The sequence below is a fragment of the Ricinus communis genome, chromosome 6, assembly GCF_019578655.1.
Source record: "Ricinus communis isolate WT05 ecotype wild-type chromosome 6, ASM1957865v1, whole genome shotgun sequence".
NCBI classification, from domain to species: Eukaryota; Viridiplantae; Streptophyta; class Magnoliopsida; order Malpighiales; family Euphorbiaceae; genus Ricinus; species Ricinus communis.
In genome coordinates, this window is record NC_063261.1 from 6,781,054 (window position 1) to 6,804,213 (window position 23,160).

At 34.2% G+C, this 23,160-nt stretch overlaps 1 protein-coding gene across 5 annotated transcripts; it reads left to right on the plus strand.

Annotated features, from left to right (window-relative positions):
* The first annotated feature begins 18,457 nt into the window (after window positions 1-18,457).
* LOC8289331 lies at window positions 18,458-22,794 on the plus strand. 5 transcript variants are annotated; one of them, XM_015729134.3, is made up of 5 exons: window positions 18,458-18,707; window positions 19,218-19,292; window positions 19,437-21,168; window positions 21,287-21,491; window positions 22,164-22,794. In XM_015729134.3, exons 2-5 carry the CDS (start codon window positions 19,272-19,274, stop codon window positions 22,426-22,428), a joined length of 2,223 nt encoding a protein of 740 aa, XP_015584620.1. In that variant the 5' UTR covers window positions 18,458-18,707; window positions 19,218-19,271; the 3' UTR covers window positions 22,429-22,794. The 5 variants fall into 5 exon arrangements, with proteins under 5 accessions (XP_015584620.1, XP_015584615.1, XP_015584619.1 ...); XM_015729129.3 differs by having other exon boundaries at window positions 18,459-18,707; window positions 19,218-19,301; XM_015729133.3 differs by having other exon boundaries at window positions 18,463-18,707; window positions 19,218-19,301; window positions 22,167-22,794.
* The last annotated feature ends 366 nt before the right edge of the window (window positions 22,795-23,160 follow it).

Genomic DNA, 23,160 nt, shown 5'->3' on the forward strand with positions numbered 1-23,160 from the left:
AGGTTTAGGAATTGATAAGCTCGAGAGGCAGGAATTCAATTCAGGATTTAGGCACGGGTAAGCAAGATCGGCAATCCATAAAATCCATCTTTAGAATTCCATCACTTAGGCTCCCTTTTGGGTTTGTTTCTCTCCTTGCAATTGTCTTTTGATTGTTCGTTGTCCTTCATTTACTTATTTGCACTCATAACCATTAGCTGGTACGTTAGAACTTTCACACCCTATTTCAGACTAGATAACATAGTAAACAGTAGTAACTCTAGGTTCACCCGATCTCCAAGGATACGACCTTGATACTCACTAGTGCTAGGCTGCATCGGTAGGTTCACTGCCTTAGGTGTAGGTTGCATAAAGAGCTCATCAAAAGGCTTAGGCAAATAGTGAATATTAAGTGACCGGACTGGAGTTAAGGACCCTGGTCGAGCTTCGCTCTCTAGGCGCCAGTCCTATTGGAATGAGATGCCGGAGTAAAGGTCCCTAGTCGAGCATTGCTCTTTGGGCGCCGGCTTATTTGGATACTTAAGTGACCAGACTAGAGGTAAGGTCCCTGGTCGAGCATTGCTCTCTGGGCGCCTGTCTTATTGGATTAAGAGAGCCAAAAGGCTACTAGAATTTGGGGTTAGGGTTCTACTGAGCCACTCGTCTCGTAAAAGTAAAATTATATTTTATTTATTTATTTATTATGGTATGATTATAGTATTATTGGTATTTATGTGTATGGTTGATATACTGATTCGAATAATCTATATTTTCTATGAAGAATGCAATAGTCCCCAGATTATTTGATTTTAGCTCACTCTCGAGACTGACAGTCTGCATTTACTATTTTTTAGATTCGTGATTGTTAGTCTTCCCGCGACTCTTACTCAGTAACCCAACTTCTTCATTATCGGGTGGTGTATTCGATTTGGTATGTTAAATTGTAAAAATCTTAGATTCTCTGCAGTAGTAATAGTAGAGGTATCAGTGGAAATTTTCTGAGTTTCGGGTCTCGCCTAATTTTTTCTGGCAGACCGAAGTAATTATGTAAAATGTAATTATTAAGATTATTTGTGGCTTTAATAGTATTAATTGAGATGATATTTGTTTAAGTCAGTGAGTGTCAGGCTTACTACGGGATTCGGTGGCCTTACGCCTACCCATTCCCTAGTGCCGGTCACGGGTCCACAGAGTGGATCGTGACATTTAACATGCACAAAAGATAAAATATGATTAATATATGAAAAACACAAAAATAAAAGACATAAAAATTGAATAAAATAAAGCTAGAACATGTAAAATTATCAAAAATAGATCAACTAACAAGAGACAGAAATTTCATATGGCAGATCCTAAAACTAATCATGCAACCCTAAAATCAAATCTAATAAGATAATCTCATGAATTATCATAAAGACAAAAAAATCTAACATGTTAACCTAATTATTTAACTCATCGGATTCAAAATCCCATAAAAATATGTTATCAGATTTAAAATACAACATGTATAAACATTAAGAAACATATAAAACTATTAAAAATTCTAGATTTGATAACATAAATCATATAAAATATTTGAAATCATAAAATTAAAGAAAAAAGAAGAAGATGTTGATGATGCTGGATTTTAGAACCATCAGGTTGTCACCGTAGTTTGCTTATCTACGAGTCACTAGAGATGATAAGGCGGTTGAATTAGATAGGATGAGAATCCAAGATTGTCTAGGGTTAAGAGAATTTTATGTTGTTCAAGAAGAAAACTTTCCTAATCTATGTTCTTTCTTAATAAAACTTTCCTAATCTATGTTCTTTCTTAATGACTTACTCTTTAGTTATCAAAGAAACTCTTTACTTAAATGAATGTAGGGTTTTTTAATAATAGTAGCTAATAACTCGAGCTAAGAATTGCTCCCCTTAGAACTTAATGATATATTTATAGAGATAGGGTTTTAGGAAGCCCTAAGACAACATATAAACTTTCCATGATTTTAAATTTCAAAGAAAAACATTTTCCTTTATTATATAGTAATTATTAATATCAAATAAATCTTTAAAAATTTAAATAAATATCAATAAAATCTATCAATTATCATTAAATTCTTTCTAGAATTTTTTTATTATTAATTTTTCATATTTTTAAGTCAAAATACGCATAAAGCGGCATCAGATTTATAAAATAAGCCAATCGAAATTGTGTAGAGCCGGTCGACTTTGCACAAAGCCGATTCAGCTCTTTGATAAGTCGAGTCGACTCTCTACTAAGTCGATTAACTCTGACTAGAGCTGATTTATTGTATGTAGAGTCGATTGGCTTTAAGGAGCAAATAGTTTAGAAAATAATACATTTTAGTCCCTGAACTTTTAGAAATTGCCTAATTACCTATCAAAACTTATTTTTTTTAACAATTGAGTCCAAATTGATTATAGAAAAGTAAATTTAGTTCAATTATTCTCAAATTTAATTGAGATTCGCCCGTGCTCAACTTCCCAAGACTCAAAAAAGGCAGTAGCTTTGGTCATCGAATTTTTCATAATTCTTTTGATATCTATATCTAAAAAATGGTTGCTGACAGTTGCCCTAGGTTTGTCAAATTTATAAGCACTCATGTGATTAAATAAATTGAGATAAATTATGATATCAAGGTTACGATAAAAGGATATATGAGTTGTAGAAACTTTGCTCCATAAGCCCGAATTATTGTAGAATTTTCTGATTTGATGTGGGGACCACGCCCGCTTGATTTTGAGGGCTTCGCCTGCTTGACTTTTTAGGACTTCGCCTGCTTGAATTTTTTAGCGCTTCGCTTGCCTTAATTTTGAGGACTTCACTTGCTTTAATTTTGAGGACTTCGCTTGCTTTAATTTTGAGGACTTCGCTTGTTATCATTTTTAAGGACTTTGCCTGCTTTAATTTTTTAGGACTTCACTTGTTTTAATTTTTGAGGACTTTACCTGCTTGAGTTAAGGACTACGTTAACTTTGATTTTGTGGACTACACCTACTTTAATTTTGAGGAATACGCCAAATGATTTGGGAACCACGCCCGATTATTTCATTTCGGGATGAAGAATAGTGATTTTCCTACTCTAGGATCTTCTACTTTAATGAGTAGATTGGTTATCCACTCTGGGATTTTCTACTTCGAGAAGTACACTTGTCCTTTAGAACTTGAACTGATTCTTCAATTCGGGAAATAAGCTTGTAATCTTCCACTTCGGGATGTATGATGATATTCTATTTCAGGGTGTAAACTGGTGATCTTCCATTTGGGGAAGTAAATAGATTTCCTACTTCGGGGAATGAGCTAATCATCTTCCGATTCGGGATGTAAATTTATGAGCTTCTGCTTCGAAAAGTAAATCGAGTGTAGATCAACACTTATTGTAGCTAGATTCTTATTCGTCGAACTTTTCTTCATTTTTTTGTTACAAGTTAATGGTACATATACAAGCGTATGGATATTTAAGCAAAAAATAATAAAGGTGCATGATATGCATGTTATGTATGACATGTAATACATTTCTAAAAATTATCCTTTAGTTTGGATAGAGGCATTCTAGTACCCGTCAACATCAACACTTCGAGAGTTTAATCGCCTACTCTTAGCACATGGCATGGAGCCTAATGTTCAATGTTATAATTGATTCATATCAAATATTTGAAAGTTATGGTGACAATAGGAAGTGCAGATCTAGAGATAACTCAAGCATGCAAAGACTGAATAATTTGCCTGCGGTCTATACTTATACTTGTTCAATGATAGTTGGCTTTTCCATAATCTCATGCAAATAGGAACCAAATCTCTTTTCTTTTCTTACTTTTATGCCTTAACTCTTGGCTAGTCCATTCTTTCAGGTTTTCAACTTAGCGGGCTAATGCCTTAAATTTTGTCTAAGCTGCCCTTTCAGGTTCTTAACTTATTAAACTCTATTTTTGCTTAAGCCGCCCTTTCGGATTTTTAACTTAGCATTTAATTTTCTTACTTTTACATCTTAACTTTTGCCTAAGTCGCCCTTTTAGGTTTTTGACTTAGTAGGCTTTTCTCTTTCTTTTTCTTTTTTGAAGATTTGATTGCTTGAGAAGTGTGAAGTAAAGTACTCGTAGTCCCTTTTGTTAAGCTTATAGATGATTCTACTAATTTTTAGGAATTTTCTTAATACAAGATTGAAAGATACTATCTTTATCGATTCATTGAGTGTGATGTCAAGATTGATGAAGACCTGAGTGTTACAACTTCTTAGGTTTTCTTGTGAGAAACACAAGAACAAAAGTTAAAGAAAAATAATCCTGCTTCTATTTAGATCTCATAGATTATGCTTCTTATTTTCTTTTTCTTTCTAGTAACACGCACATAATGAAAATTGATGTGCAAGTTTGATAAAAATTATAATCAAATTTTGTTCATTTAATAAGGCAAAAATGGATACATTTTGTAATTCACATAATACTACTCGTATTAATAACTAGTCCATTTGAATTTTCGAATCGAATTTTTTTTTCTCACCTTTTATTTCCTTAACTTTTGCTTGACTAGCCTATTTAAGTCCTCCAGTTAGCAGGATTTGTCTTTCTATTTTCTATTTTTTCTTTGTTTTCTTTTCTTTCTTTTTCTCAAAGATAGTACCTGGTACAGATTAACTTATGAATGCCTTCGAGATTTGAACTCCTGTTAGCATTTTTGAACTTAGTCTTTGCTCTCTTTGGTATGAAAGTTTCTAACTCGATCTAAATTTCTTTTTCTAAGTTAAATGCAATGGGTCTTACATGTTTTAGGATTAGAGCAATAATCTTTAATCTCTTCTAATCTTCGGAGATCCTTACTTCAAGGTTGTGATGAGGGATGAACTCAGCTTTCTTGCTTTGCTCTTAGTGTGTTGAGTGACTCTACTACATTGAATTCAATCTTGCATGTCAAATACTATGGTTTTCTCCTTTTCTTTCCTTTTCTATTCTCTCAATTTTTCTCTTTTCAAAAGAGTTATGTTATGTGCAGTAGAAATAACCTGGGATTATAATTTGTACCCAAATTAAACAAATCAATTCAAATCGAATTAATTTCAAATAAAATCATATAGTAATTATTGTAATGCACAATTCCATTAAGATAAACATCACATAAGCAAAATCAAAGTTTATATCATCAATCCTAGAAACAAAAACTGCACCATTACTTTTAAACAATCGACCTGAATCTTTTTTAAGCTTCATCATCTTCAGATGGCAGGTCTTCAATTTCTCAAGCTTGATACTTTCCTATGTCCCATCCAACTTTAGCATTTTCAATTTTTTCTACTTGCAAGCGATCATCCTACAAGCCTGCAAAGGTCTTGGAATTCATCATTTGTAGCTTTTCCACTCAAGATGGAAAAATATTTCGAATTACTATTCGAACTTGATCCTTCTCAGAAGCTTGTTCTTCATTAACCCTGCTTGGTTTCTCCATCTAGTTAGGAAGTTGGAAAAGGAATCATTGGGCTTTTGCTTTGTCAATTCCAAATCCCTTATAGAGACGTCTAAGTGAGCATTCTAGTCATATTGCTGCACAAAAGCATCATAAAGCCTTTTCTAATTAGACTTGATGGGCCTTTCTAACTCATGGTACCATTTCACAGCTATCCCTTCTAACAAAAGTATAAATAACTTGATAATTTGAGTCCTAGCCAAATGAGTACTACTCATGATAGTAGCATATTGTTTCAAGTGCATCTTTGGATCTCTAGTTCCATTGAACTCTCGCATTTTAGGTATGTGAAATTTGGGAGGCAGCTTGTCTTCTTTAATCAGCATTAGTTTGTTAAAATCAAAGGTTGAATCTAAATCTTGATCTTTTAGCATATCTTGCATCTGACTATGCATAATCTCGGATTCCATAACAACTTTTGCAGTAAGAGCAGACTCTTTCTTAGCTTCTTCTAGCATGTAGCCATCTAAATTATAGAGGTTTTCACTATGTGCTTCTTCACCAAAAGTAGTAGTTGCAGAGGTAGTAGTAGTTTGTTTTCAAAAATCTCAGCCAAAACTTGGTGGAGTTCCTCTCAAATCATAATCTTTAGGTCAGCCATGATTGCATTCTTAATAGCATCAACGTTTTCATCTTTGTTCAACTTCTGAAGTGCTACTTCTTAAGCTCTTGTCTTGATTGTAGGTAAAAATGGGCCCTCTTAAGATCCATTCTTATCTTAACCAAAACTAAGGATAACAATCTAAAATGGCTTCAAGATAATGAGTTAGAGTGATGTATGATGCACATGAAATGCACAAGTTAACAAACACAAATATAAAGTTTACAAAGTATAGTACAACCATCCTTCCAACCTTATTACTTTCGCACATGGTTCGAGGTGAGTCTTTCTTTCTTAGGATTTTAGGACTCGACTTACTATCAATATAAGATAGTAGTGCCGAAGTGTATGCGAATAGCTCTTAGAGCAATTTAAATTAGATAAGGTGATATTCTCCAATATAAGAGTAAAGCCTACATAATTTTAGGCTTAAGGCCTGACATCACATGTCTTGGGCCAATGCCTTCCAAGATGTGGGCTTTTACTCTTGTAAGGGAAAATATCTCAAATAGTAAACAATTGGGTACCTAGGGTAGATTTCTATTATCATTACCATAGGCTAAGTCTTGGGTAAGGATAAAAGGCTCCTACAAGTAAAAAAATATCCTTCCTTTGCTCGCCTTCCCACTCAAGAGTCTATGCAACGAGGGAAACTTACTTATTACTTATCAGTGAGGGTTAGCCAATATCGTAATTCTAAGGTTCTAATGAAACCAAAAGACTACTAGCCAACGCCATTGGGGTTATAGGGACCAAAGTGCATAATGTGTGAAAATGGTATAGTGATGTAGGAATAGATCGTTCAATAATAAAACTAAAAATAAAAATACGTTGGAATCAACTTCTCTTATCCTCAGTGGAGTCATCATTGTAGGCAGTAGTTTACGACGTGCACCAAGTGTCTCTAGTGACTACGACTTCAAGACTTTTCAACCTAATAGGAACACGCTAACTAATCACAAAGACTAGCTCAAAGATGAGAGTTGCTACTTGGGTAATTCTCTAGGATACTTTTTCTAATTGAGTGGCTTTTTTTGATTTTATAAGGAAGTTCCGCCACATTTAGAGATGGATCCGGAAGCCAACTTTCTTATTTATGTATCTTTGTCTTTAATTTTTTTTAACAGGCTATACCTTATAAATGTGATAGTTGTATTTCTTACAAGCATCCATGGCAGTATGTAAGGTCCTCTCAAGTCTAACTCATTTTAGTAAGCTAAACCCATGTTTGATTTCTTAGCTTACTTAACTATTTGTTTATGTACAAAGGCACATTTAGTCTAGCCAAATTACAGATTATGCATTTGATTCCAACCTTACTTAACTATTTGTTTATGTACAAAGGCCCACTTAGTCTAGCTTAATTACAAATTATGCATTTGATTCCAACCTTAAACCTAAATGGACTACTTTTTATGCTAAGGCCCAATTGGATGATTCTTAATCTAGTGTATCCCAATTAATTAATTAAAGCATGGTAAAATCCACTAAGTCTATATAGATTTTAATTTAAGCCCATTTTACCATCCTTTAATCTAATGGACTACTTTTTCATATTGAAGTCCAATTTTAAACCTAAAGTTTATGTATCCGATTTTTATTAAGCATTCATACAATAGATATTTTGCATCTATCAATATAATATAGACATTAAAGTGTAGAAAATTAAATCTAGCTATTATAACTCTCATACAATTAACAAATAAAAAAGAACACATAAAAGACATTATAGTGTACAAAAGATGTCAAAAAAATCCGAACATAGGGCATAATTGGTGCACAATCGATCAGCTTAGCGCAGAGCTAAATCGTCACTGCATAGAGCCGATTGGCTCTAGGGCTCGGTCATAGTTGATTTTGCATTTTTTCTCAATTTCCCTCCCCAAAAAGCCAATTTAATATGCATAAAAGATAAAAATATGATTAATATATAAAAGCACGAAAACAAAAGACATAAAAAATTGAATAAAACAAAGCCAAAACATGTAAAATTATCAAAAATAGATTAACTAACAGGAGACAGAAACTTCATATGGCAGATCCTAAAACTAATCATGCAACCCAAAAATCATATTTAATCACATAATCTCATGAATTATCATAAACAGAAAATAAATCTAACATGTTAATTTAACTCATCATATTCAAAACTCAATAAATCACATGTTATCATATTCAAAATCCTGCATGCATAAACATTGAAGAAGTATATAAAACCAATAAAGACTCTAAATTTAATCACATAAATCATATAAAATATTTAAAATCAATCCTAACATGTTTCTAAAATCGTAAAATTAAAGAAAAAGGAAGAAGATGTTGATGATGCTGGATCTTGGAATCCTAGCTTGTCATCGTAGTTTACTGATTTACGAGTCACTAGAGATGATGAGGCCGTTGAATTGAAGATCAGATAAGAATCTAGTATTGTCTAGGGTTAAGAATATCTTAATGTCGTTCAAGAATAAAACTTTCCTAATCTAAGTTCTTCCTTAATGACTTATTCTCTAGTTACCAAAAAAACTCTATGCTTAAATGAATGTAGGATTTTTTTTAATAACAGTAGCTAATAACTCCAGCTAAGAATTGTTCCCACTATAATTAGGACTTAATGATATATTTATAGAGGTAGAGTTTTTAGGAAACTCTAACGCAATAGATAAACTTTCCTTCATTTTAAATTTAAAAGAAAAAGACTTTCCTTTATCATATAGTAATTATTAATATCCAGTATATTTGTAAAAATTTAAATAAATATTAATAAAATCTATCATTATCATTAATTCCTTCTAGAATCTGCTCTTTTATTGATTTCTGGCATTTTTTAAGTCAAAATATGCATAAAATGACGTCAGATTTAGAAAATAAGCCAATCAGAACTATGTAGAGCTAGTCGGTTGTGCATAAAGCCGATTTGGCTCTCTACTAAGTGATTCGACTCTCGCTGTGATCATTCTGTTTAAACCGTCATGTCGAGTCGATTTACTTTAAGGAATAAAAATTTAGAAAATTTTTATTTTAGTTCTTGAGCTGTTGGAAATTGACGTTTTATGATGTGTGCTACTTGTGTTAGCTACAATCTAAGGAAGTGTACCTATCGGAGCAGTCTAGCACTAATGGTGAGTATCAATGTCGTATTCCTCGGAAAAGTGAAAGCCCAGAGTTACTCCTTTGTTCTTTGTTATATTAACCTAAAATGAGTGATGAATACTTTCTAAACTAACTAATAGCTACAAGCTAAGTTCTAAGGGAGATGCAGGAGTAATTGATAAATAAAATAACCAAGACAGGAAAGCAAACCCAAAGGGAACTTAAACTAGTTGGCAATCAAACAAAAGATAAAGGATTGGTAAGTCTAATTATGCTACCCGTGGACGAATTCTTAACCGAATTCGGTTTCTCTCTTGAGATAACCGAATTCCTAAACCTAATAACCTAAAGTTGGAATCTCTTCTAACGATTGATTCTTAAATTAGCATTAAGCTTTAATCCGCCTCTATTAAGCTTTGTTAATTCTTAATCCGGCTAGTTAATTATCCTTATCTCTAAGCGATTATTAACCAGTTCTTGCTATTCAAAATTCCAATTGCCAAATGGACTTCTCAATCACACAAAGCAATCTAAACACACAATTCACAACGTCTCATGAATAATGCATTATCTTATTAATACTGAAAGCAAGAAGAATACAGAACTAACCCAAACAACCCAACAATATAATACTAAGCCAACATAGTAAAGAAATCCCAATGGATTTAATCAATCTAGCTAATCATGTTCATTATCAAAATCCACAAGAATTCAATTACAACAATGAGTAAAGGTAGAGAAACCCGATTACACCCTTGGATGAGAGTAAACAGCCCCAATTCCTCTTGCTCGAATTGAATCAATTCTTGTTCCTCTTGCTCGATTTGAAAACCAATCAATGAACCTCGCCCAATCTTCATCTTTGAAAGGAATCCGATTGAAACCTTGATCCAAGTCTCTTTCTCCCTTGGTTCCAACTCAGAAAACCCTTAGAGAGAGAAATATTAGGGTTTGGGATGTTCTCCCCCGCTCTCTTTCTTTCTTTCCTCTTTTCTTTCTTTTAATTAATTCCCCCTGTCGCCAGCCAACACGGCCGTGTTGATTCCCGTGTTCCCAACACGGGCTGGTGTTTATGCCCGTGTTACTCTCTATGGCCGTGCTCCCTAAAAACTTCTTCTTCTTTGATGTTTGATGCACCCAACATGGCCGTGTTGGTGCCCGTGTTGGGAACACGGCCAGTGTTGAAACCAACACGGCCATGTTCAGCTTCCTCATGCGCATACTTAGCTTGTTTCAACAGCTTTGACGTCCAATTATGCTCCAATTATTTCCTTTATCATTCTTTGACTTCTTTGAACCTAATGCACACAAACAGACGCATAGGGTGAGCGTTGGTACCAATTCACATCCAAATGTTCATAAAATCAATCTCAAAAATCCCATTTAGATGTGTGTATTTTACGCACATCAAATAACCCCACACTTAGCTCATTGCTTGTCCTCAAGCAATCAAAAGTAAAATAAGGAAAATAAACCACTAAGGAACAACATTTAAACTGACAGACAAGCTAGAGAGCTCTTGCACATATCCTTAACAAGCGTAAGTCAAACAAAAAGAAACGAAGCAATCAATTCAAGTATCACAACGAAGATGCCAATAATTCGCAAAATACTGTCTCAACAAAATTATTCAGAACCAACTCCTCACCATATTCATTCTAAATCACTCAAAGTGTCTAAAGGGTAGTGTTTAATCGCTCAATGCATCAACTATTGTCTTACTTACTATATGCTTGCTCTTAAATCCTACTCCTACCACTTATGGAGAGTCAACAACCATGTCAAGAGGTCTTTATAAGGGTTGTAATGGAATAGGTAGGGGTAGGTAAATTTGGTCAAGGTTGATTCTATGGTATTCTGCAATGAAATACATGACCTATACACAAGTCACAATAATCACAAGGGGTAAACAATGGATAGTAGTCTAAGGTGGGAAATAGGAATCAAGTCAAAATGTAAACTCCGAAAAGCAATTAAACAATTAGCTCACTTACTTCCTTTCTTTTCATCACCCTTCCCTCGATTCTTCTTCTTTTTTTTTCTTTTTTTTTTCTCTTTTTTTTCATAAGGGAGAACATTCACATAATAGAGTGAATTTCTTTTGCATTGAAGAAAGCTGCTACAAGATTCCACACTATTCCCAAGACAAAAATTCCCAATAAAAACAACTCATATGTAAAATCATAACCCAAAGTAGAATAAAACTAAGTGGTAATGGAATATGATAAAAAAAATGGTGAAAGAAGGGGTTATCTACAGAATCAATAAACAAATGAAGGCTATTTGGCTAGAATGAAAAAGCTAAGTGCCTCTATCATACCAAAGTGTTAAACTCTCCTTGTGGCCCTCATAAGCATTACCGAGCAAGTTCTAAAAGTAAAGACAGTAATTGGCACTCTCAACAAGAAATAAATACAAGCATATAAAGTGTATGCTTACAATTTAGGCTCAATTTCTCACAAGTGTGCTTTTGAGTGGGTTGCAAATAAAAATCATCAAAACAGAATTAAATAAACCAAAGCAACTTAGTGCAAAACTCAAACTAATTATCTTACATTCTTTCGCAAAACTCAACACTATCAGTTTTATTCGATCACATGGACATAAACAGAATTTCAAAAGCAAGTCAACAGTAAGAGCATAAAAACAAAGTGGAAAGTTTTCAAAATTTTACAAAAAATTGCACAAAGAATAAACAAATAACTGAGATGGGATAAATATCACCCACCCCACACTTGAAGGACACACTGTCCCCAGTGTACAAAATATAAGAAATCAAAAAGGAAAAAGAACTAATACTGCCCTGACTATAGCTCCGGAGTGAAAAGAGGTGCATCAGCAGGTATATAAGGGCATTGGCTAGTCTGTGGTAGAGGAGTGGCTGCAAATAATAAAATAAAGACTTAAAATTGAAACTGAAATAAAAATTAAATAAAATATGAAAACTAAAACTAATAAAATATTTTAGAACAAAAGGTTAAAATATTAGAGATTAAAGATAAAAATTGGGGTGCCTCCCAAAAGCGCTTCTTTTTTATGTGATGAGTCTTTTTAGCTCATGGTGAAAAGCAAACAGGCGTGATCGATGACTATCCATCCTTCTTCCAAGCAAATGGCTTCAAGTATCCGCTTAGAGGGATAATCATCAATTTCCTCTTCCCGACTGTCAAGCAAGCTGCCAGTATGATGGGCAAGACTCGCTCCTCGTATAATTGCACGTAGTCATCATGCTCTAGGGGCTCTTCCAATTTGAAAGTTGAAGTTTCACCAATTGGAAGGATCGACGGTTGGGCAATTTCTTCAGGAACGTTAATGGTTTTCTCCAGTCCTTGGCTTGGTTCACTTGCTAAAAGAAATTCGAGCTCCTCCAAGACTTCTTCATTGGATAACTCGTGTTCATCTTCCATCATCGAAAGGACTTATGGAAAATCCATTAAAAATTCCTCTAACTGCGACTCAGCATCATCAACTGTACATTCCTGTTGGTAGTCTTTCAGAGGGATCATGTTTGCCTCTTCCTTTTCTGGTTCTATCTCCATGTTCAAAGAGTCGTCCTGCACAGAAGCATCATCGTCAAACATAATAGATAACCCAGAAAAATTCTCACCTGAATGCAAAGTGACGGCGCTCAAGTGTTCCTCGGATTCAGTAGCGTATGATGGAGTTCCCAATTGCTCTTTAGCTAATAACTTGAAGATCAAGCCTACTTGATGCTTTATGTTCTCAATCGAGGCTTGTTGACCTTCAAGTATCATGTCTGTTTGTTGGAATCTATCCTCAAGACTTGTAAAGAACCTCATCATCAGCTCCTCTGACACTAACTCTTCATCTTGAGTTGAAGGTGTAAGATTAGGCTGTTGATGTGGTTGTTGAGATCCTAATGGTTCTTGGCCATCTAAGCTCCATCCAAAGGGTGAATGAGTGCTGCACTCCTGATTGTAGGTGCTTCCATACGAGTCATTTGGCCAACTGCCCGTATAATTCACCTGTTCACAGTTATAAGAACAATGAGTAAAATCACTACACAATGAATAATCATTAGTCAAATGTAAACCACAAAAAAATTCACAAAAAACTTGAGATGAAAGGATAGGAGTGGAGAGTTGATCGGTAGCCCTGCAAAACGATTCTACTCGAGCTTCTAAAGATGCACGGGTATCTTAATTTTTAGCATTTTCTTGGTTTCTAATCCCATTTTCCAATGTGCCATACAAAGAGTTTAGCATTGAACCTCCTTATCATCCACTACCCGAATCATAAGATTAACTAAATAAATATGTATAACTAAAAGAAAATAAATAAATAAATAATAAAAACCATAAAATAAAATTAAAAAAAGGGCTAAATTAAGAAATAGCAAATTTCATTCTAGTTTTCAAATAATTCCCCGGCAACGGCGCCAAAAACTTGATGTGTGCTACTTGTGTTAGCTACAATCTAAAGCAGTGTATCTATCGATGCAGTCTAGCACTAATGGCGAGTATCAAGGTCGTATTCCTCGGGAAAGTGAAAGCCCAAAGTTACTCCTTTGTTCTTTGTTATATTAACCTAAAATGAGTGATGAATACTTTCTAAACTAACTAATAGCTACAAGCTAAGTTCTAAGGGAGATGCAGGAGTAATTGATAAATAAAATAACCAAGACAGGAAAGCAAACCCAAGGGGAACCTAAACTAGTTGGCAATCAAACAAAAGATAAGAGGATTGGTGAGTCTAATAATGCTACCCGTGGATGAATTCTTAACCGAATTCGGTTTCTCTCTCGAGATAACCGAATTCCTAAACCTAATAACCTAAAGTTAGAATCTCTTCCTAACAATTGATTCTTAAATTAGCATTAAGCTTTAATCCGCCTCTATTAAGCTTTGTTAATTCTTAATCCGACTAGTTAATTATTCTTATCTCTAAGCGATTATTAACCAGTTCTTGCTATTTAAAATTTCAATTGCTAAATGGACTTCTCAATCACACAAAACAATCTAAACACACAATTCACAATGTCTCATGAATAATGCATTATCTTATTAATACTGAAAGCAAGAAGAATACAGAACTGACTCAAACAATCCAACAATATAATACTAAGCCAACATAGTAAAGAAATCCCAATGGATTTAATCAATCTAGCTAATCATGTTCATTATCAAAATCTACAAGAATTCAATTACAACAATGAGTAAAGGTAGAGAAACCCGATTACACCATTGGATGAGAGTAAACAGCCCCAATTCCTCTTGCTCGAATTGAATCGATTTTTATTTCTCTTGCTCGATTTGAAAACCAATCAACGAACCTCGCCCAATCTTCAATCTTTGAAGGGAATCTGATTGAAACCTTGATCCAAGTCTCTTTCTCCCTTGGTTCTAACTCAGAAAACCCTTAGAGAGAGAAATATTAGGGTTTGGGACGTTCTCCCCCGCTCTCTTTCTTTCTTTCCTCTCTTCTTTCCTTTAATTAATTCCCCCTGTCGCAGCCAACACAGCCGTGTTGATTCCCGTGTTCCCAACACAGGCTAGTGTTTATGCCCGTGTTACTCTTTGTGGCCGTGCTCCCTAAAAACTTCTTCTTCTTTGATATTTGATGCACCTAACATGACCGTGTTGGTGCCCGTGTTGGGAACACGGCCAGTGTTGAAACCAACATAGCCATGTTCAGCTTCCTCATGCGCATACTTAGCTTGTTTCGACAGCTTTGACGTCCAATTATGCTCCAATTCTTTCCTTTATCATTCTTTGACTTCTTTTAAACCTAATGCACACAAATAGACGTATAGGGTGAGTGTTGGGACCAATTCACATCCAAATGTCCATAAAATCAATCTTAAAAATCTCATTTAGATGTGTGTATTTTACGCACATCATTCTACCTCTTAAAACTTAATTTCTTTGATAATTAAGTGTAAATTGATTATAGAAAGTAATTCTAGGTCAATTATTTGCAAACCTAACTTTGATTCACCCATCTTTAACCTTTCGAGACTCGAGAAAGGCAGTACTTTCATCTTCAGATTTTTCATAATTCTCTCGATATTTGAATCTGAAAAATGGATGCTAATATTTTACATCTTATCAAAAGACAAAATCATGCTTTTTCCTAATTTCTTGTACCACCTTTAAGCTAAGACCATCAGCATAGTAGGAAACACTCGGCAATAGGATTGCATTAGACACATTGAATAATTATATGGTTTTCCTGAATTTGGATAATGGACTCCAGGATCGCCAACTCCGTCAAAGGTATCGAGCTAGGGTAACCACAACTTAGTGGGAAATTTCTCCATCAAAATGGAATCGACTAGGGGGGATCCCTGGTCCATGTACTATTCCACGGCCTCCTCAGCCTCTCTTCTCCTCAAAGCCTTCTACACTTGCTTGTAGATTTCATATGTCTAGTTCTCATCTGATTTGGATTTTAGAGTAGCATGAGATTTTGCTATTTCCTTATTATTTTCTCGACGAGGAATTTGTTATTGGTCCTCTCTAGCCTGGTTATTTTGATTAGGTTTTGGGAGGTGGCTAGGTTGAAATGTGTTTGGTTTAGGTTGATATTTGGATTCAAGATAGGAATTTGGCTGACCGGTAGGGGGAAGTATGCATGTTGCTAAAATTTGAGCTAGTTGCGATTAGAATTGCCCTAGGATTGCATGCATCACCCCCATAATCATATCCTGAGGGTCTTGGGAAGTATAAGGGATAGTTGGTTTAAGTGGTGGGATTAATACTTTGGGTGAGGTGTAGGTATTTGTGGTTGCAAAAGAGGCCCTAACGTGGGAAGGAGAAGCTACCATACTATAGATGCTGGGGAATTTAGGTATGGAAAGTATTATTCTGATCGTGCTATCAATGGAAGGGTTCATAATAGTTCCTAATGGTGGGATAGACAAAGCAGGTAGGGTAGAGTACCTAGATATAACTTGAGTACCCCGGGGTGGTGGGTCCTAGCTAGAGCTGTCTTCTTAGTTTGCTATTACTTTATACAAAACCAATCAATAAAGTGAAAGGAAATAGAAAAATTGAGTTTTCCATAAACTGTAATTGATGGATTCGTCTACAACTAGGGTTAGATTAATGGGAGCTACCCTGTCAAGAGGGGAACAAGAAAGGGTCAGTGAGCCAATAGCCTCTATATCCAAATTGGCTCTCCGATGATCAAGTTAGAATGAAAGATGAATTTAACAGGATAATAATCGAAAAAGAGTGCAAAATATGCCTTGTTCATGTGAAAAATAAGGATATTTATACTTGATGATTAGAGATGATGGCTCAAAAAAGAGAGAAAAATATTTATTTTTGTTAAGGATAAGGCCAACTCGCTAATTTTGTTATAACCGCCTAGTAGTTAGGGACAATTGGTTATTCTATAGCTTGGTGACGTCATTGAGGAGTTTTATATTACTATCACAGTTTTTCTGTTCTATTCATAGGTTTAGGCGAGCTTTCTCCGACAGTTCAAATAATGTGCCTTGAGGTATCGTGGCGAGCTAATTTGACGAGGTTCCGTATTGCTCGGAGGGTTTGGATCAAAAGCCAGCAGTTTGACCTAACCGACCTTATCCAATTAGTATTTAATACTTAAAAGATTTGATTTCAGGAGGGTGTATTTAATTAAAAGAATCAAAGACTTGATGGATTTAAAATTTCGGGTGTATTCAATGTTAACTTTAAAAGACTCTATATAAGTTATGGAGTGTTTAGCATTAACTTTTAAAGACTTTAGAAAAATCTATTGAAATTATGGGATATTCAATTATAACTTTTACTAAGTCTATAAAAGTAAGTTAGTATTCAAAAAGTTATTGACTTTTATAGACATAAACTTTTATATACTATTATTGACTTTTTATGCATTTTTATGAATAGAAATTGTCAAGAATTTTTTCTCAATTCTCCTCAAGATTTCAATAGATTTTTTTTGAAAACTCATATTTCTTCTTTTCAAATTCTCTTGCATTCTCGTCTTCATTTTTCTTCATTATTTTCTCCATCTTAAAAAAATAAGCGATTAGTAGTTCAAACTAAAAAGCTAAAGATTACTTATTAATAATATCTTCTTATACTCATAAATAAAAAAGTAAAGAGAGAAATATAAAAAAATACCATGTGGTTTCACCATTTAGCAACTTTTAATATATGTTTTTTTTTTAGAAAATAAGAAATATGTGGTTAAAAATAGTGACTAAAAGTATTTTACCGTTAAAAAGTATCGATTGATAAGAATTTAGTTATCTTCACTCCGATTAGCCATCATTATCTTATTTCTTATGTTTGATAATATGAATTTAGAGCTTAATAACTAAAAACATCATTGTTTGACCATTAAATTGATTTTATCAAATTGATAACTTCTTCAACCGCTCTTTCATGATCAAATATTGAAATTAGGAGTTGCTAATTTCCAAACTCATGTTATCAAACACGGATAACATGATAATGATGGCTGATTGGAGTGAAGATGACTGAATCCTTACAAATTGAGACTTTTTAATATTGAGATACTTTTCTTTTGTCACAATTTATAACCACATACATCTTTTTGTCTGAAAAAAAAATAAATACTAAAAGTTATACTCTTTTGTACTTATCTCAAAAATAAATAATTAAAAGCTTTTACTTTAATTTTAAAAAGGATCCTTATAAAAAATATGAATTTCAAATAAAGAATTTAATAATCTTTGAAAGATTATTTTAAGTAAATAACCCCACCATAGACTTTTAGTTTTTATTAAGAAGAATATTTGAATAATTATTTCTATTGGTAAGTATGATGGTTGTTGGGTTAGGTATTTATTAAATAATTAGTAACCGTAATTATTATCGGTTTATGTATTTATCAAATAAATAATAAACAAAATATAACAAGTATGACATGAATTTGATGGTTTAATTTGAGACAAATTATGGTAAAATAATTTTAAAAAAAATTTATCTTGACAAAAAATATGTTCATGTAAAGTAGAAAATTTAAACATAAATAATATGGACTTATATATAGAGTTGCAGATAATATTATATGAAATAAAGCTTAAACTATATATTTTAAAAAAGAATAATTAATTTTATTTTTAAAAAATTAAATAATAGATATTATAAAAATCAATAAAAATCTGTTAATATATATATATATATATATATATAATTTTTTAGAGTAAAATATGTGAAAATTATTTCTAAATTTATCAATTTTGTAAAATTATTAAAAATTTAAGAATTGTAACAAATAATTCACTTAAATCTTTTTTTCGAAACTTAATTGGATACACTAAAATTGGGCGAATTAAGAAAAAAAAAAAAAAAACGCCTCACATTAAGTGTAGAAATTAACAAACAGGAAAGCACGTGAGTGAGAGCATTAGGAAGCAACACCGTACAAACCAAATGTCACTCCATTTCATTACAAATCTGTTTCTTTCTACCGAGTCTCCGGTAATTCTGTTTTTCGCCGATAGAAATTCATTAGCCACTAAAGAAATTAAAAACTCGTGTTTTTTATCCGGGCCCGATTCCCATAGAATCTCACTCCTTTCTTCTACTTGTGTCGGCGGACGAATCCGATATTTTGTATTGGAAGTTCCCTAAAGTAAGCGACTTTCTTTTCATTATTATTGAAAATGAAAATTTCATTTTTTATATTTAAAATCATTATTTTTGAAATCAGTGTAAGCTAAGATTTAGCTGTAGTAGTAGAGTTAGATGTTTGGTTTAATAGTAAAATAGAACTGTGATTTATCAACTAAATAACAGAAGATATGAGGAAGTCAATTAGGTAGATTCATCATTGGAATTGCAATCTATGTTGTTTCTTACAATTTTTATTCTGTCTGTTTTCTTTTAGAATAATTTTTCTTTGATCTGTTTGATTAACACATTAACTATTGCTAATCTTCTTCTTTGGAGTTCTCATCATTTCTTTTGTGTATTTTGTAGTCCAGAGTTGCAATTCATTTTCTATAGCACCTTTGTCTGTTTATTGCTGACAATAATCTGCATTGTTCACTCTTCCATGATTGCGTCTGCAAATGATTCATCTGTTCACTTGCTCTTTTATTTCTTCATTTATATGGTCTCACATCCTCTCACTCTTCACTAGAGATTGGCCTTTCATGGTGGACACGCCAGACAAATTTTTGCCACTTTCCCAGCTATGCAATATAAAGATACTCAAGTGAGCAACGTATGTTTGGCTTTATTTTGAGCTTTTATGTCTTGATTGATTATTCATGCTCAAACCCAGATAAATTTCTTATGCATCTCCCGTTTCACGTCCTCCTCTTCTCACTTCTGCCTTTTTTTTTTTCTTTTACACTAGAGTTTGGCTCCCCAACGGGCTACCGATCCTGGTTGGGCCCATGGAACAATGGTCAATGGTGGCCGACAAAAGATCAAGTGTAAATACTGTCATAAAATATTTCTTGGTGGTGGAATTTCCAGACTGAAGCAACATTTGGCTGGAGAAAGGGGCAATGTAGCTCCATGTGAAGACGTACCAGAAGAAGTTAAGGTTCAGATTCAACAACACTTGGGTTTCAAGGTCTTGGAGAGGTTAAAAAAGCAGAAAGAGGCGAATGGTAGCAAGAATTCCTATATGTTGTACTTGCGCGATAGAGAAGAAGATGATGTTAACTTGGGTTCAGGGCAGAAAGAAGCTAGCAGGAGAAGGGATAAAGAAGTTTTGGAAGGGATTTCGAAGCGAACAAAAAGACGTAAGAAGCAAAATTATTCAATGGCTACTTCCGTTATTACTCAACCCATCTGCCAGAGCTTTGCTCCCCCAGAGAACATAGAACTAGCAGATGTTGCTGTTGCTAGATTCTTTTATGAAGCTGGCATACCATTCACTGCAGCAAATTCATATTTTTTCCAGCAGATGGCAGATAATATTATTGCTGCAGGCCCTGGTTATAAGATGCCTTCTTATACTTCTTTGAGGGGTAAATTACTGAACAGGTGCATCCAGGATGCTGAGGAATACTGTTCAGAACTGAGGAAGTCTTGGGAAGTGACCGGGTGTACAGTCTTAGTTGACAGGTGGATGCATGGAAGAGATCGCACAGTCATAAACTTTTTTGTTTATTGTCCTAAGGGTACTATGTTTTTAAGATCTGTGGATGCATCGGGTATCACAAAATCTGTAGAGGCACTCCTTAATTTATTTGATAGTGTTGTTCAACAAGTTGGTCTGAAAAATATTGTCAATTTTGTGACAGATTCAGTTCCCACTTACAAAAATGCTGGAAAACTATTAGCAGAGAAATACAAAACCTTTTTCTGCAGCACCTGTGGAGCAGAATGCATCAACCTAATGCTTGAGGAAATTGGTGAAAGTGATGGAATTAAAGAGGTTTTGGCAAAAGCAAAAAGATTAACTCAATTCATTTATAACAATTCTTGGGTCCTCAATCTGATGAGGAAGAGAACTGGTGGAAAGGATATTATCCAACTTGCAAGGACACGGTTTGCTTCCATCTTCTTGACACTGCAAACCATTGTATCTTTAAAGGATCATCTGCACAAGATGTTTACCAGTGCTTCTTGGATGCAGTCATCTTTCCCTAAGCAAAGAGCAGGAATTGAGGTGGCTGAAATTTTGGTGGATCCACGTTTCTGGTCGCTCTGTGACCAAACTTTGACTATTGCAAAGCCAATTCTTTCTGTCTTACACCTGATCGACTGCCAAGATAAACCATCTATGGGTTATATATATGATGCAATAGAGAAAGCAAAAAAAAGCATTGTTGTGGGATTTAACAATAAGGAGTCAGATTACTTATCTTACTTGAAGGTTATTGATCATGTTTGGCAAGAAGATTTCCACAGTCCTCTTCATGCGGCAGCGCACTATCTTAATCCATCTGTAATTTACAACCCCAGTTTCTCTTCCAACAAATTCATCCAAAAAGGTTTACTTGATTGCATAGAAACTTTAGAGCCTAATTTGTCTGCTCAAGTTACGATTACAAGCCAGATAAAATTCTATGAGGAAGCTGTGGGGGATTTTGGTCGGCCTATGGCATTACGAGGTCGAGAATCATTAGCACCAGGTTAAAAGCTGTGTTAAAGTTGGTAGAATCAAGTTTTACTCATACAGTTAAAGATTATACAGCTATTAGATAGGTTTATCTATTATACAACTAATAAGTTGGTCTGTGTATTGTACAGCTACTTGGTGGTCTCTCTATGCAGCTGATTACCCAGACCTGCAGCGATTAGCTATTAGGATTTTAAGTCAAACCTGCAGTCTTACAAGATGCGAGAGGAATTGGAGCATGTTTGAACGTACCCATTCAAAGAAGAGAAACCGATTGGAGCACCAAAGGTTGAATGACCTCACATTTGTTCACTATAACTTGTACCTTCAAGAGAGGTAATTTTCCTTCTTTCAATAATATGAATTTCCTGGCTCTGCTATTTAAACTTAAATGGGCTATAGAAGGTGGGAGTGTCCTAGCATTTGACCTGCCAAAACTTGAAACACTGGAATATGGGGATTCGGCCAAAAAGGGTCCAATTGTTGAGAACTGATACACAGTCACATTGTTAATGAAATAATATAGCCAAACCATAATTATGTGGAAATGATTATTTGGGTCCTTTGTCTTCTTGCATTGGATTAGGGTTAGGCATTAATATTAGTCCCATTAGTTTCTATCCAATGATAAATGAGAAAATATAATGAAGAGGAATTGGATTGAGTGGCCTTGGTCTCAAAACTGAAATCCAAGAAACATGGAAGAATGATAGTTAACCAAGTGACAGTCCATCCTATTTATAGTTCAAAAGTTTATATTCTACAAATCATGTCATTCCAAATGTTGAAATTGGACATCAGTTTCACGAACCAACTGCTGAAGTAATGTGTTCTGCTAACAAACTTTTTTGCCACCTACTATACTTTCTTCTACCGGCTATTCAAGTTGATTAACTTGTATTATTCTCTTAGCATTACTTGTTTGCTTTTCCAGTCAACTCTATGAATATGCTAGAACTGTTAATGGATTATGAAAGTGCTATTTTAAAATATATATTTCCATACAAGTAGGCGAGCAGAAACAACTAAATCCAGGTACACAAGAGGTACCCTTGATCCGATATGCTTAGAAGCTATGGATGCTTACATGGGAGACTGGGTGGAGGATTTGGCAACCATGGAGGGCGAGAATATTAGCTGGATGGATGTAACAGTTCCCCGTGAGCGGACTTTTGTGATGCATGATTCACATCAGGCTGATGATTCTAACGACAGTACTGATGATAGGAGCAGTGAAGTCACCAAAGGTATGGATGGTGATGATGATTTATAATGACTACCTTATCCCAATACCAAAGGTATGGATGGTGATGATGATTTATAATGACTACCTTATCCCAATACCCGTTTGATTATTTGCCATCTGTTGGTCATTCTTATAACATGATTTGCTGAATCAATGCAATCTTCCTTTATCTATGGGATTGTACGGTCTTGGAGTTTTCAGTATTTCATTTAATTTTAGGTCAAAAACAAACATTTTAGGAACAGCCTATTTAGTCCCTAAACTTTTTCTTTGACCCATTTTTAAGTTCATGAATTTTCATTTATCTTTGAATCAAACTCATTGTATCCAAGTTACCAACAATACTTGTTATTATGGGCAAAAATTATAATTCAGTAAACCATATCAATATCATTATCCATGTTAATTTTTCATGTGAAATTTTCGGTTCTTAATTGGTGGAATCATAATCTACATCATGAGTTATAACAATCATATTAGATTAGATTGCTCCTCCCCCTAAAAAGAAATGAAAAACAACCCTCTCTCTCTCTCTCGGACACACACACTCACCCACTCTCTGTCAATTGTAGTGCAAAACGATAAGTTCGTCATTTTCCTGATATAAGTGGAAAGAGCTTTCTCGAGAAAAGTTGCTCTTCGGTAGAATGCGTCATCTTGTTTTTCAGTCTTTCACACAATAGATAGATATACATGAATTTCTATTCTGTCCCAAATTTCAAATTGTAGTATGGTTTATTGCTTCATCCAATCTGATTC